This window comes from Chenopodium quinoa, unplaced genomic scaffold (genome assembly GCF_001683475.1).
Source record: "Chenopodium quinoa cultivar QQ74 unplaced genomic scaffold, ASM168347v1, whole genome shotgun sequence".
Lineage (NCBI taxonomy): Eukaryota > Viridiplantae > Streptophyta > Magnoliopsida > Caryophyllales > Amaranthaceae > Chenopodium > Chenopodium quinoa.
In genome coordinates, this window is record NW_018742630.1 from 94605 (window position 1) to 108883 (window position 14279).

At 34.3% G+C, this 14279-nt stretch overlaps 1 protein-coding gene across 3 annotated transcripts; it reads left to right on the top strand.

Moving 5' to 3' along the window:
* The first annotated feature begins 1127 nt into the window (after positions 1-1127).
* Positions 1128-13161, top strand: LOC110721778. 3 transcript variants are annotated; one of them, XM_021900967.1, is made up of 10 exons: positions 1128-1571; positions 3974-6960; positions 7062-7901; positions 8380-9108; positions 9350-9591; positions 9672-9884; positions 9988-10079; positions 10205-10309; positions 10393-10832; positions 12838-13161. In XM_021900967.1, the coding sequence occupies exon 2, from the start codon at positions 4904-4906 to the stop codon at positions 5984-5986; it is 1083 nt and encodes a 360-aa protein (XP_021756659.1). In that variant the 5' UTR covers positions 1128-1571; positions 3974-4903; the 3' UTR covers positions 5987-6960; positions 7062-7901; positions 8380-9108; positions 9350-9591; positions 9672-9884; positions 9988-10079; positions 10205-10309; positions 10393-10832; positions 12838-13161. The 3 variants fall into 3 exon arrangements, with proteins under 3 accessions (XP_021756659.1, XP_021756658.1, XP_021756660.1); XM_021900966.1 differs by having other exon boundaries at positions 3974-7901; XM_021900968.1 differs by lacking the exons at positions 3974-6960; positions 7062-7901 and having other exon boundaries at positions 1184-1571.
* The last annotated feature ends 1118 nt before the right edge of the window (positions 13162-14279 follow it).

The window sequence follows — 14279 nt, forward strand, 5'->3', positions numbered from 1 at the left end:
ATTAATCACATGCACAACCATGTCAACCAATTTAATTGCAACAATCAATCAATTAAGGATCATCAATTAACAATAATCATCAATCAAGCATGCTTCCCCTTCTCCCTAGCAACTAATCTACTCACTAATCATGGTGACTTCTAAAGCTAAAATAAATTCAATCACAAACACATCATTTCAAGCTAAATCAAAAGGAAATTCAATCAATCAACAAATTCTCAAAACTAAATCAAAATCCAAACCAAACATTCAAGCATAAAAGTAAATTGCAATTAAAGTAAATTCAAAGGAAAGAAATCTTACTAACTTTGATTGATATGAAGAAGAATCACAAACTTGATAGAAAAAACAATGTTGAATTACAATTCAAATCCTAAGATTACAATCTCTACTTTCTCTCTAACTTCTCTCTAGTTTCTCTCTCTAAAAACTAAGCAAATGAAATATTATCTAAAAGTTGCCCCTCAAAAGGATTCAAAAGAGTATATATAGACAAAGAAGAAAAGTTGATCGGTCGCGCCCTCTCCACGAAGACTCCGCGGGCACGCAGAAATGGGTACGAAACCCATAACTATCTCCGCGGGCAGTCTGGGCAAAACCCGCGCCCACGGGTACTGTAGCCCGCTCCCGCGGCTCAGGACGCGGCAAAATGCCCTATTTCAGGAGAAGTAGGGGGCCGCGGTCTATCTGAAGTGGAGCACCCTCTCCAAAATCTCCGCGCCCGCGGGAAGACCGCGGCTAGGGCGCAGAGAGTTGTAGGAGTTTATAGGTACTACGCAGCGAAAATAACATGAATCATATTCAATCAAGTACTAATCCCAAGAATCACATGCATAACACACAAGACACATAATCATACCTTTGACGCGTGAATTCCACGAAGCTATTCGACAGGCAAATCAGGGAGAGAATAGAGCCCCAAGCGTTGCTCCTCTACTTAGTCCACGAGATTCGAACGAGTCGTCCACCAATACTAGATTGGTCGAGTGATTGAGGAAAATCGCGATCACCACCTTTACGGACAACCGACCACCGCACAAACCACCACCACCACGAGACACCACCGGCGCCAATGAGGAGGAGGAGAGAGCCGTGTGAGAGAGGACTATGAGAGGGGTTGGGTTTCGTGTTTTCTAATTCGGGTTTGATCACACTGATCAGTTAATTCCATCTCTCCTTCACTACTACAAAACCCATATAATCTCGACACTATTACCTCGACACTGTGAAAGACCGTCAATGCTAAAATATAAACCGCGTTTCACCTCTGTCGTAAGCTTTTGCTGACTATTTAAAGCGTCGAGGTACCACGTGCCTTCCTTGTGGTAAAAGAAGCCCAATAGTTCCAAGCCCGCGAATGAAATTTTGGGAAAACTTAAACTGCTTAATTGAAAATTAAAAATAAATTAAAAAAAAAAAAAAACTCACGCACTCAGACTACTCCTCTCTGTTCATTCATTTCATCAGTTACCTTCTCCACTTAGCCCTAAGTTTTTCCTCTTTTGAATTCATACATCACTTCTCAAAATCTAAGAATCATCATTGCTTATCATCATCTTGTTTCGCCGAAGGTAATATTTTTTGTTTTTTTATTTTTCGTCGATTGTTTTTTGTTTTTCCTTCAATTCAATTCGTGTAGATTGATTTTAGGGTTTTAATTATGTTTATTGTTATGAAAATTATTGTCAAAGATGAGTTTAAATCTTGATAAAATCATCAATTATATTTACAAATTAGTTAATGATTCAGATTTGTTCCCTCTCTTGAATTTTTCAGTATTTTTTTCCCTTAATTTTCCTTGAAAGTGTGAATTGTCCATTTAATTTGTGAGTTGACGAAATTATTAAGAATATATTAAAAAATTACAGATCTAAAGTTGCTGCCTTTATTGAAATTTTTAGTTTTTTTGGTCTTAATCACATCTAAATTATGATTTTCTAGAAAAAGAATGCATGAAAAAGAAAATAGGATTTTTTGTAGGAGGAGTTGTTAGATTCTTTATTTTAGATGATGGGTTGTGCAGCTAAACTATATATAAAATTGTTGGAATTTTGCATGATTGTTGAACCTTGGTTGATCAACTCAATTTTCTTGTTGCTTTTGACATGATTGTCATAGATTTTTGCAATTGTATAGTCATTGAACTCTTGTAACTCAATTTGTGTCGGACATTCATTGTTTATTTTCTGTTCTGACTACATCACGTAGCCTTAATTGCAACCATTTTTTAAATATTGTAATTATTGTGAAGCACTGCTATCACAGAAATTATAATGGCATTTCTTACAAAAAGACTATATAAAATAGGAAGTATCAAAGTATATGCGTTGTAGTTGAAAATACTGGACTTATCTCCGATCCATAATTGAAGTTTCTTTTAGTGACCTTATCTTATACAACCTTATGTTTCAGTCTTTCAGAGGGTGACATCAAATTTTTTTAGATTATAATGCTCAAATAATAGAAGTTAGGAGATTAATCGAAGCGTATTCCGTAAACAAAAATGTTAAGTGTGCATTTTTTCATGTTTAATTACAGTGGTAATTGCTATTTAATTACTTGTTGTTGATCTCCGTATTTCTTTACTGACAAATAATCAATCACTTTTTATAATTGCAATATGATTGCTTGCCTTCTTAATAATCACTCTATAATTGGTGATGTCTTTCAATTCACTCTTCTATTGTTCATATTATTAAATCCTCTATCAAATTATTAAAATTTATTTTGTTCTTTGACTCCTCAAATGTAAAACAAAGTGAATTCGACTATTCGGCGCAAATTAAAGCGGACAACGAACAACAAGATAATCTTGATCACAAGTACAAGTAGGCTTGAATCACATTTACACTCCTCTAGCCAGATAACTACTAGTAACCTTAAAGGCTTTAACTTTGATTAATATGTCTAAGAATGCATGATTGGGTAGCTAGAATTCATATTTCTTTTTCATGATTATATAATTATCATGTTTATTTATTGTTGTTCCTGTAATTAAAGATTAATTGCTTCCCTAACCTAAAAAGGCATGCTCTGATCTTAGGATTGGTTGTGTATTATTTTTAGTTGATTGATGATTTATTTATTGGGAGATTGAGTCATTTACATACTTAATAATAATCATAAGTTAAGAAGATTTTAAACTTTATTGCCTTTTGATTACCGTCATTATTGATACTTAGCTTATTCAAAATTTTAAGTGAATTCTAGATATTGTTCCATTGAAATTGATTTCTCTTCTCATATTTTGCTTAGAATAAAAATAATAATATATAATAATGTGAGCATGTTGTATCAATACTTTAAGACATATGCACTACATACTCTTATATGGCTTATGACCAAAGAATATCATGCTTTGGGTGGGATGTTGAACATGAATATAAATATATATTTCTCTTGTATTAATTTGAATCCAATATAAAAAGATTAAGTTATTTGATTTTTTGTAGAAATGGATACCAGGTGGATTGATTTGTGCACTGGGGAACCTATGTCTAGGAATGCATGATAGGGTAGAGTTTGAATTCATATGGCCCTATCATGATTTTGTAATTATCATGTTTACTTTTTATTGATTCTGCATTTGTAGTTTTTGTTTGGGTGAGTGATTTATTTAATTAATTTATCATAATTACAAGTTAAAAAGGTTAGTAAACTTTGTCCTTTGTTATTGTCAATGATGCTTATCTTATAAAAAATTTCAAGTGAATTTTTGGTATTCACCCGTATTATTCATAGAATGATATACTAATAATAATGTGAGCATGTTATAGCAATAGTTGAAGACATGTGCAATACTCTTATATGGCTTATGATTAAATGAGTTTCATGATTTAAGCCGGTTGTTAAACTTGAAAATTATTTAATATTGCTTTTTGTATTGAATTGTAATTTATTTTTATTTTATTTTACGGGGTAATTTTTTTTATTATTAAAAAAGTAAATAGAAAGTAATTTGGTGTTTTTGTAGTCATGGATACCAGTTGGATTGATTTATGCAATGGCGAACCTGCTTATTTCAAAGGTTGCATGAATTTTGTTAAACTTGCTAAGAAGACTCTTATAGATGGGAAAACTCGATGCCCATGTAATAAATGCAAAGTGAATGAATGGTTACCCATAGAGGAAGTAGGAGGACATAATTTGTGTAATGGTTTTTTTAAGAAGTATAGGAATTGGGTTTTTCATTCTACAGTTGATGAAGGGACCAATACCTTAGAAACTCCCATTCATGAAAAGGTAGTAGGTCAAGATGATATGGGTGGTTTGTTAAGAGAAGCCTTTAGGGCTGACATTCCAGATTCTCTTTTTGAATCCCAAAACATGCAACAAGAAGAGGCTTCATATGATATGCACGAAATAGGAGGTTCATACGATATGCACGAAGAGTTTGATTTTCATTGTGATGTAGGTGATTTAAATCCATCTACTAACTCTAGCGAAGAAGTGTCAAGTGTAAAAGATTAATGGATGCTTCTTATGAGGGTTTATACGATGGGTGCACTACTTTCTCAAAGTTATCGTTTCTTTTGCACTTGTTTCACCTTAAGTGTATGTGCCATTGGTTTGCTGAGTCATTCACTAAATTGCTTGAACTTTTAGTAGATGTATTTCCTTCAATCAATGAGTTTCCATCGTCTTACTATGAGGGCATGAAGATAATTAAGGACTTGGGATTAGGTTATGAGAAAATTGATGCATGTCCAAATGATTGCATGTTATATTGGGGTGAATTTGCAGAAAAAAAAATGAGTGTCATGTTTGTCATACATCAAGGTGGAAAATTGCAAAAGGGAAGGAAGGTGGTTCAAGTGAAAAAGGTAAAGAATCGTGTAAAAAGGGTGAGTCAGCTAAGGTATTGCGATACTTTCCTCTTATCCCTAGATTAAAAAGACTTTATATGTCATCTAAAACAGCAGAGGAAATGAGATGGCATTTTGGTCGAAAGGATGATAAGGTTCTAAGGCACCCAGCAGATGGTGAGGCTTGGAAAAAATTTGATGAAAGATATCAAGAATTTGCCGCTGATCCTCGTAGTGTTAGGTTGGGTCTAGCAAGTGATGGTTTCAATCCATACCGTCTTATGAGTTCTAATTATAGTACTTGGCCTGGGGTCTTAATTCCATATAATTTACCACCATGGCTTTGTATGAAGCCATCATCATTAATATTGTCCTTGATTGTTCCCGGTAAATATAGTCCAGGGATTGATATTGATGTGTATTTGCAACCATTAATCCATGAGTTAAAATTGATATGGGATGGTGTTGATGCCTTTGATGCTTATAGTGGAAAATACTTTAAAATGCGAGCAGCCTTACATTCCACTATAAATGACTTCCCTGCATACGCTATGTTGTCTGGTTGGATTACAAGAGGTTATAAAGCTTGTCCTTCATGTGCCCATTCCACTCACTCATATTATTTTGGTGGTAAAATTTGCTACCTTGGACATCGAAAATGGTTGCCACTTGATCATCCTTATCGTTCTCAAGCCCATTTATTTAATGGGACACAAGAACATGATGTTGCTCCAGTTCCTACAAGTGGGGAAGACATTTTAAAGGAACAAGAAAGGATTAATTATGTATATGGAAAGTCAAAAAAACCCTCCAATAAGAAAAGAGAAAGAAAGAAAGGTGGGATATCCATTAATGAATTTGATGATGACCATGGTGAGAAAGATTCTAATAATGTTCTTTGGAAAAAGAAAAGTACATTTTTTGACTTGGAATATTGGGAATACAATCTTCTAAGACATAATTTAGATGTTATGCACATTGAAAAGAACGTTTGTGAAAATTTGTTAGGAACTCTTTTAGATATGGACAATGCTAGAGATGAAAAGAGTGCAAGAGAGGCCCTTGAGAAGTTAAATATTAAATCTTATCTTTGGATTGATACAAGTCGAAATAACTATATGCCTCCCGCATCATACAATATGTCTATAGAAGAAAAAGAAAGGTTTTTAAGAGTCTTATAAAATCTTAGAGTTCCAGATGGATATGGATCTAACTTGCAAAGATGTGTGAACATGAAGCAACGAAAACTTATCAATATGAAAAGCCATGACAATCATATCCTCATGCAAGATATCCTTCCGGTTGCTTTAAGAGCATCAAATGCCACGAAAGTAATTGACTTGATTGAGGAGTTGTCTGACTTTTTCAAACGACTATGGTCAACTTCTATTGATACAAAGGAGTTAGATGATATTCAATCTAAGCTTGTTTTGACACTTTGTAAGATGGAACAAGAGTTTCTACCAACTTTTTTCACAATCATGGTTCATCTATTGATTCATTTAGTGGATGAGGTTAGACTCGGTGGACCAGTTCATTACAGATGGATGTATTTCGTTGAAAGGTCAATATCTTAACTTATATTTTCAAAGCTTCGTTAAAATAAATAATATTATCATATTACTTTTTTTTGAAGATTTTTTATATTCACATTCATTTTTATATTAAAGGGTACTTGGCATTTTTGAAATCTCATGTAAGTAATAAAGCCCAACCTGAAGGGTCCATTGCCGAGAGGTTCCTTTTATGGGAAACAATTACATTTTGTTCGAGATATTTAGATAGTGTTGAGACCATATTTAACAGACCGAAAAGAAATGAAGATGGTGTTATAAAAAATATCTATTTATTTAATTCAGGCTGTCGTGTGGTTGGAAAACAGGATAACTTTCGTCTTAATGATAAAAGTTTAAAACAAGCTCGTCGTTATATTTTGCTTCATTCAGATGAGATGAAACCAATTCTTGAGTAAGTATTACAATAAATTAATAACTTCTTGTTTGTTAGCTATTATTATACTATTAGTTAACATAATTTTTTCTATGTCTAAAGTGATTTCATATACCAAAAAAGACAAGAGAATCACTTTCAAGTGAACGAAGTTGTAGAAAATGGGTGGATAGTCAATGAATTTTCTGGGTGGTTACAAAATCAGGTGACTAAATATCAAAGTTAATTTTTATTTTTTTATTCTTTTCACATAGGAAGTCCTAATCAGGCTTAACGCAAGATTTATTTATTTATTTATTTACATAGGTCCACAACATAGATGATAGTACAACAGAAGGAAAGTTGAGAAAAGCATTGGCTGGTGGTTTAAGTAATCGTTGTAAAAGGATAAAAAGTGTTATCATCAATGGTTATAAATTTAACATTGTGGATCGCGAGCGATATCGAAAGACACAAAATTTTGGCATTATGTTAAAGGCAGAAGGCCAAGAGTATTATGGAAGACTCAAAGCAATATATGAATTAGATTATTATGGTTCTCACAAGGTTATAATGTTTCATTATGATTGGGTTGACATAAAAAGGGGTTTGAAAAGATACCATACTGGGAACGTTTGTGTAAATTTCTTGAAGCTGATGCACACTGGGCAAAATTTATATGATGATCCATTTATTTTCTCATCTCAAGCAAAACAAGTGTTTTATATCGAGGATGAGATAAGTAAAGGATGGTTACATGTTGTTAAGACTAAGCCAAGGGACTTGTTTGATATGGGCGATGATGAGACTTAGTTTTGCATATGTTGACTTTTTTGTTTAACATCTTATAATTTTCACTCTCGTTTCAAACATTATATTCTATGCATTTGAAATATTCTTTTTTGTCTATCATTTTTATGCCAAGGTTTATGCTCCTCATTTAGCAAGTTAGCATTCTTGATACAGAGTAGTTTTCTTATGTACGATATATTTTCCCTTTTCCTCTTCCAGTCTCTCTTGCAGTTTATCTTTGATTTTGAGGTAATTTATAGAGGAAGATGGCTGTTAATCAAAATTTGTCTCTTTCTTGAGCTTTGCTTGAGTTCAGGTACAATGTAGAAAGTTTGTTGCAGAGTGGCTCTTGGTTGGCCTTTTGAATTTAAAGAAGTAAAACTTTGGTCTCCTCTCTTTTTTTTTGGCTCACTTTGGATGTTGTAAATCTAATACATTGAGATGACATTTGGTAAAATTGTGGTAATAAGGACGTATGTTGACAACTATATAAGGGTCCATTAACTCTTTTTAAAGGATGGACTTTTACAATGAAGCTAGTAAAAGAGATTGAATTGGTTACTGTAAAAACTGCCAAAACATTAATCATGGATTGATTGTGAACTGATATGCTTCTCTTCCTTACTTTATAGATGAGAGGTATTATTGATTGTATGACTGCTTTACCTTTTTACACATGAGCAGGAGTACAGAACTGAGCCAATTAATCGGTTGTTGATTTTTTTTGGAAATTCACTTCGTATTATTACTGGTGGATACAAATGAACGGGTGGCAGTAGTTAGTTATGCAACTGCTTGTCATAGTAGTCAACTTTATGGACTTAATTGCTCTTAAATTTTTTTTTCCTTTCAGGTTAGTCAAGATGAGTTATCGTAGCAAAAGAACAAGGGCAGCTGGCCTTGCAGCCACAAATGCACCAGATACAGTTTCAAATAAGGCTCCAAAATTGGTATCATCACAACCACTACAAAAAGAGCCTAAAGCTTCAATACCTTCTACCTCAGTCCAAAAATCAGGGGAAGCTAATGGTAGATGGGGACCATTTACCCCACGAAACACTCAAAACCCACCTTCATCTCCCACTACTAATATAAGTACACAACCTCCACCCCCACAAAGCAATCCAATATGGAAGAAACCACTCATCAATAATGTACCAAGTTGTCTTAGCAACACTAGCACTCAAGACCTCCCTTTATCTTCAAATACTAGCACAAGTAAACCTCAAAAAAGCATTCCTACAATGAGAAAACCCAACTAATGTAACAAACCCTCCAAGCATAACTAAGACTCACAACTTCCCATCATCTTCTACACAAAACACCTCTACCGTTCCTCAAAAAATTCCACCTCCTAAGCTATCAAAACCACCTATATTCCCTTCTACTTCCCATACTTCTCATCAACCATTGTTACAAGAAATGCAAGATGATCATACTGCAAATAAGGATAAAGGGAAGCATGCATGTGGTGGAGCAGCAAAAGAAAAATCTAAAATTTTCAAGCTTCGACGTCGTGCATCGCTTCCCAAATGGCTCGGTGCAATTGAGTATGATGACAAAGAAGAGGTTCTAACTATTGGTACATACCTATTCTTATTTATTTTACATTGATATGTTTGTGTATTGATCATGAAATTAACTGGTAAAATTTAAATTTTCTAAAAATCGCATACTAGCAGCCTTATTTCTAAAATGGCAACACAATGTGTCACCATGTTATTACATTGCTCTCTTGCACTAATTTTCATACTAAGCTAGGTTCTTTTATTTTATGTGTTGTGTCCTTGATACAATCACTATTTGATTCTCTTTTTTCATAGATACTGATGGTAAGAAGCGATTAGTTAGTGGACCCATTCCGCAAATTGAGGTTTGGAATAACAATGGTGTTAAATATGTTGTGCATTTCAATGATTTTTGCCAACCAATTCGAAAAGGTGGGCATATATTGGTCCAATTCCTTGGTAGCATTGCAAAAGAAGAGCGTTTCTGCCCACTTTCAGAGAAGACTTGGCGTAAGTTGGACGCCTCTTTTAAGAGGGACATCAGTAAAGCAATAAGGGTATATATTCCATTTATCACTTAGTTAAAATTTATTTGGATTATTATATACATTTGCTCATGGAATTATGTTTTATTAAGGACCGCTTTGTGATCCCCGATGAGGAGAAGTATTACACCCAAGCTCTACAGCGTGTCGATAAAGTTTGGAGGAATTATAAGCATGATCATAAGAAACGATACTTTAAACCAGATGAGAAATCAATAACAGAAATTGTTGATAATCCCCCAAATGGAGTTAGCAAGAGTAATTGGGTTAATTTGGTTAACTATTGGAATTTAGAGAGAGGGAAAGTAAGTATTTATCATATGAATGTTACAGCTATCGCAATGAAATCATATATTCTGTTTCATTTTTCTCTATTATAAATTTTAAAAGTTGTATGAATTATTGCAGGAATTGTCTGAAATCGGAAAGAGGCAAGAGCATCTCTAAACCAAATTCATAATTCTGGTGGTACAAGCTTTGCGAATAGACGTGCTGATTATGTATGATTTATTTACCCATTGATTACAAATATATATAATGCATAGTGATGCATAAAATTGTGGTTGGCATTTTTTGAAAACAATTCAATATGTAACCTATATATCTCTATTATTCTAATTTATAGGAAAATGAGCACGGAGAAGAAATGAGCCTATTTGAACTATGGAAAAAATGTTATAGAAGAAAAGATGGAACTTTTTACGAAGGCACAGACACAGAAGATTTCCTGGTATTAGTTCTTTTTGGTTGTTTATCTTCTGATTTTTGATAATTTGACTCTTAACATATACATGTGTCATATATGTTGTGCAGGAAGATGTTAAGGCTAAGGTTGAAAGCTTAAGGCTTGCATACCCTGATGGTTCAAAGTCGCGTATTGAAATAGAGAATGAAGCTTTTGAGGCTAAATTGTATGGTGGACAGATTCCTGAAAAACCACAAGGCTTCGGTTTTGGAGTTCAAAGTGGAGACATTTATGGGGTGCGTGGTGCATTAGAAAAGAAGGGATTGGAAAAGGAACTAGAGTTGTGGAATTGGGCAACATGTCATCGGAGGTATCAAGTTTGAAAGAAGAAAATAAGGAGCTTCATAAGCAAAATGAAGAGATAAAAGGAAAGTGTGATGAGAATACAAAGCTACTTAAGACAATGACAACACTATTTTCTCAAGTTTTAGAATCCATTCGTAGTGGAGAAGGTTCATCACAACTTCTAGATACTGCACAACTAGCCTTGCGTATGGCTAACCCTCAGGTAATATGGTTAAATAATTCCTCACTCCCTTGTTTATTTGGCTATGACAATCAACATATATGTAACCTTGAAATAACATGTTATGGTGCTTCATTAACTGTGCACAAGAGATTTATAAGCCTGCATTATCAAGGGAAAAATATAGGGAAGAAACAACTTATGTCTGCTACAAGAGACAACAGATTCAAAAAATTTCAAGGGTAAAAAATCATAATAACCCTGACCTGACAATGATTCCAAGCAGTTGTTTATGCCACTGGATTCTATTTAATTATTTATGTTGTGTTATCATTTAGTTGGGTGTTGCCTGGTGTTCTTGATTTGTTCATATTTTTGTAAGGATATAAATAACCAGAAATGAATCTATTGGGTGTTTCTTGGTGGTTCTGATCTGTTCATATTTTTGTAAGGATATAGATAACCAGTATGCATTCCCCACATATGGCAAAATCTCTGGATATCATTTATTTTGGCACGATGCTTTACTTTATCTAGGTTCTGTATTTCCATAGATCAAGTTGTAATTGAAATAGACGGAATAGGTTAGAAGCTTTTCTCGTAAACCTAAAGAGGTTCGTCTTGCTTTTATGCTTTGTGGTTTTGGATCGTGAGCGTTATCGAAAGAAACAAAATCACTGTCATTTTCTTGTTGTTGGTGTTGTATTTATTTCAATGTGTTAGAACTTAATAAAAATAAAGCAGGGAGTAGGAAGTGGAGTAGGTGAGGCAATCAACGCTTTGCTGTAATGCAGATCATTAGGGAGCAGGGGTAGAGTAGACGAGGCAGTTGAGCTCATAAATATGATTTGGGGCTTCCTAATTAGAAGATAAATATGATAACCACATCACATTGAGAACTGAAAATAGTTTGGTATATATAAATGCATTGAACAGAAGAAAAAAAACTTGAGAACAAGTGGTCACATGACTCTTGTTATTATCCCAGTTTGCGTCTAGAATTTGTATGCTTCAGTATATATGGTTGGGTTCTGCTGCTAGATGGCTGCCACCGCTTGCAAGAGCTGTGTAAGTGAATATAGATGCAGGCTTTATTTGGGAGTTGGGTTGTGGTTTGGGTGCTGTTGTGAGGGACAAGGAAGGGGTTGTCAAGGCAGTAGGGGTGCAGCAGAGTAGTACTAATTAGGAGGTAAGGGTGGCAGAAGCAAAAGCTGTGGTGTGTGGGCTTCGGCTTGCTGCAGACGCGAGGTTGCGAGAGGTAATCATTAAGAGCTATTGTTTTGTAAATAATTTGAGAGCGGTTGTTTTGAGACTGATTGTTTTGTTGCAAACCTGAGGTAATGTGTTAATTATTTTTGCAAAACCTATATCCTACTAGCTGGTTCCAAGAATTTATTTCAAGTAAAATCTTATTCATAACTATACAATGTTTACAAAAAAATGATCACCAACCTAGATTAACGTGGTATAGAAAATTATTTAATGGGATTCAAGCTACACCAGATTGATTGGGATCATTGATATTCAAAGCGTGCAGCTACTTTGGCCATTAGCCCCTTTAATTTTTATATTTTTTTTTATTATTTTTCTAAAAAATTTGCACTGTTATTTTATATTTATTAATTAGTTTGTGGGAGTTATGTTTGTTCCCTTTACTTACCCTCCTACTGATTGCTTCGACATATATGCTGCTGAAATTCCAAACATTGCACCTTAGCCCTCTGCTGTTCAGTTTCATTCAAGTAGCTTATTTTGCTAACATCAGGCTTTTGAACTATATCTTCTCTCCCTGCCAACTACTGAAGTCTATCATATATACTTATCCTAAGTTTGCTTTATATTATAGTTTATGTGCTTGTAAGTTAAACTTAAATCACATACAGTGGCTGCTTAAGTGCTCTATGTGTCTATCTTTTGCTCTGATGGCTGTTATCGGTAACTCTATGATCTAATATATACTATCTCGCGTTTGTGTTAAAAAAAAGTGGGAGTTATGTTTGTTATATATGTACAGAAAATTACTTACATTTTTTAATATCAATTTCAGGTGTCTAATGACTCCGTAGACCATGGAGGCGGAAGATATGAATCAAGGGATGTTTAGCTCGTTTAACCATTGACTCAGATTAGGAAACTTGTAATTATATTATTTGGCTAGATTTGAATGGTTTTTGAGATGACCATAGATTCAACAGGTTGAAGATCATATATTTTAGCTTTGAGGTTGTCTTTTGGATTCTGAAATTAGCTAAGAATAATTATGTAGTAGTTCAAACATATTATTTGATAAGCTTTACTTTAAATGTTATGGTACGATGTATTATAATTATTTTAGAATATATATTTTGGACGTACGTACTATTATTATTAATTATATTACCTAGCCTCTTAATTTGTGAATTTTTTTTTTCAAAATTGCAAATTCGGATTAGTATTTATACATATTGAAATATTCCATTGTCCTAATATTGAATTTTAGAAAAGAAGGGAACTCAAATTCTCGACGCTTTTAAACGTCCATCTAATATCCCGCAAACACTTGCTATGAGCCGCGAAAATAAACCTGCCTACATTGAACTGCGTCGACAACGAAATACTTCGATAGTTAAAAGTGTCGATATTGTCGACGCTTTAAAGCGTCAAATAAATATTTAGACAGGAAAAAGTGTCGACAGTATTGACGCCTAAAAGCGTTGAGAATTCTCGACGGCCAAAATCTCGACGCTTTACCAAAGCGTCGAGATTAATTTTTCGACGCTTTTTGCCGTCGAGAATATGGAAAAAAAGCGTCGAGATTGAGCGGGTTTTGTAGTAGTGCTTGCAAACCTAGGCACCTAGTCTATTTATAATCTCATTATAATTAGACTAGGGCACGAAGCCCAAAACTCTCTTATAATCCCCATATGGTCGGCCACCTAGAGTGATGAGGCCCATGATGGGCCTCATCCTCTAATGCTCGATCTAGCCCCTTTGTGTGATCTTATAGGATCCGTCCAATTGGGCTTTGGGCTATTTTACCAGTCCAAAGATCGTTAGTACCTCTAGCTATGGAAAAACGACGACCCAAAAGTACGAACTTAATTATCTCCATAATTTGATCCAATTATATATCTAGTAATTGCACACGACGAAGACATAACTCCTTCAATCTCCCACTTGTCTGAGACAAGGGTGCAATATTCAAATTCCTTAAGTCAATATATGTGTCGATCTGATAATATGATTGCATCACATGTCGAGATCATATTGGTCTACAAATCTTTTCTTGAAATCTGAGTTAGAATTACAAAAACCAAATGATTACTGTGTAATGCATTTGAACGCGGCCACGTATTTTCTGAATTCTCCCTCTTCAAGCGGCCATGACACATTTCCTAATTTAATAGGTAGACTCTATCCAATCTTGTGGCAACATGACTCCCACTCAACTTCTGAAATAACCGGGAAACACCCTTTATAATCTCCAGTTACGGCTAGACATTTGAGTGT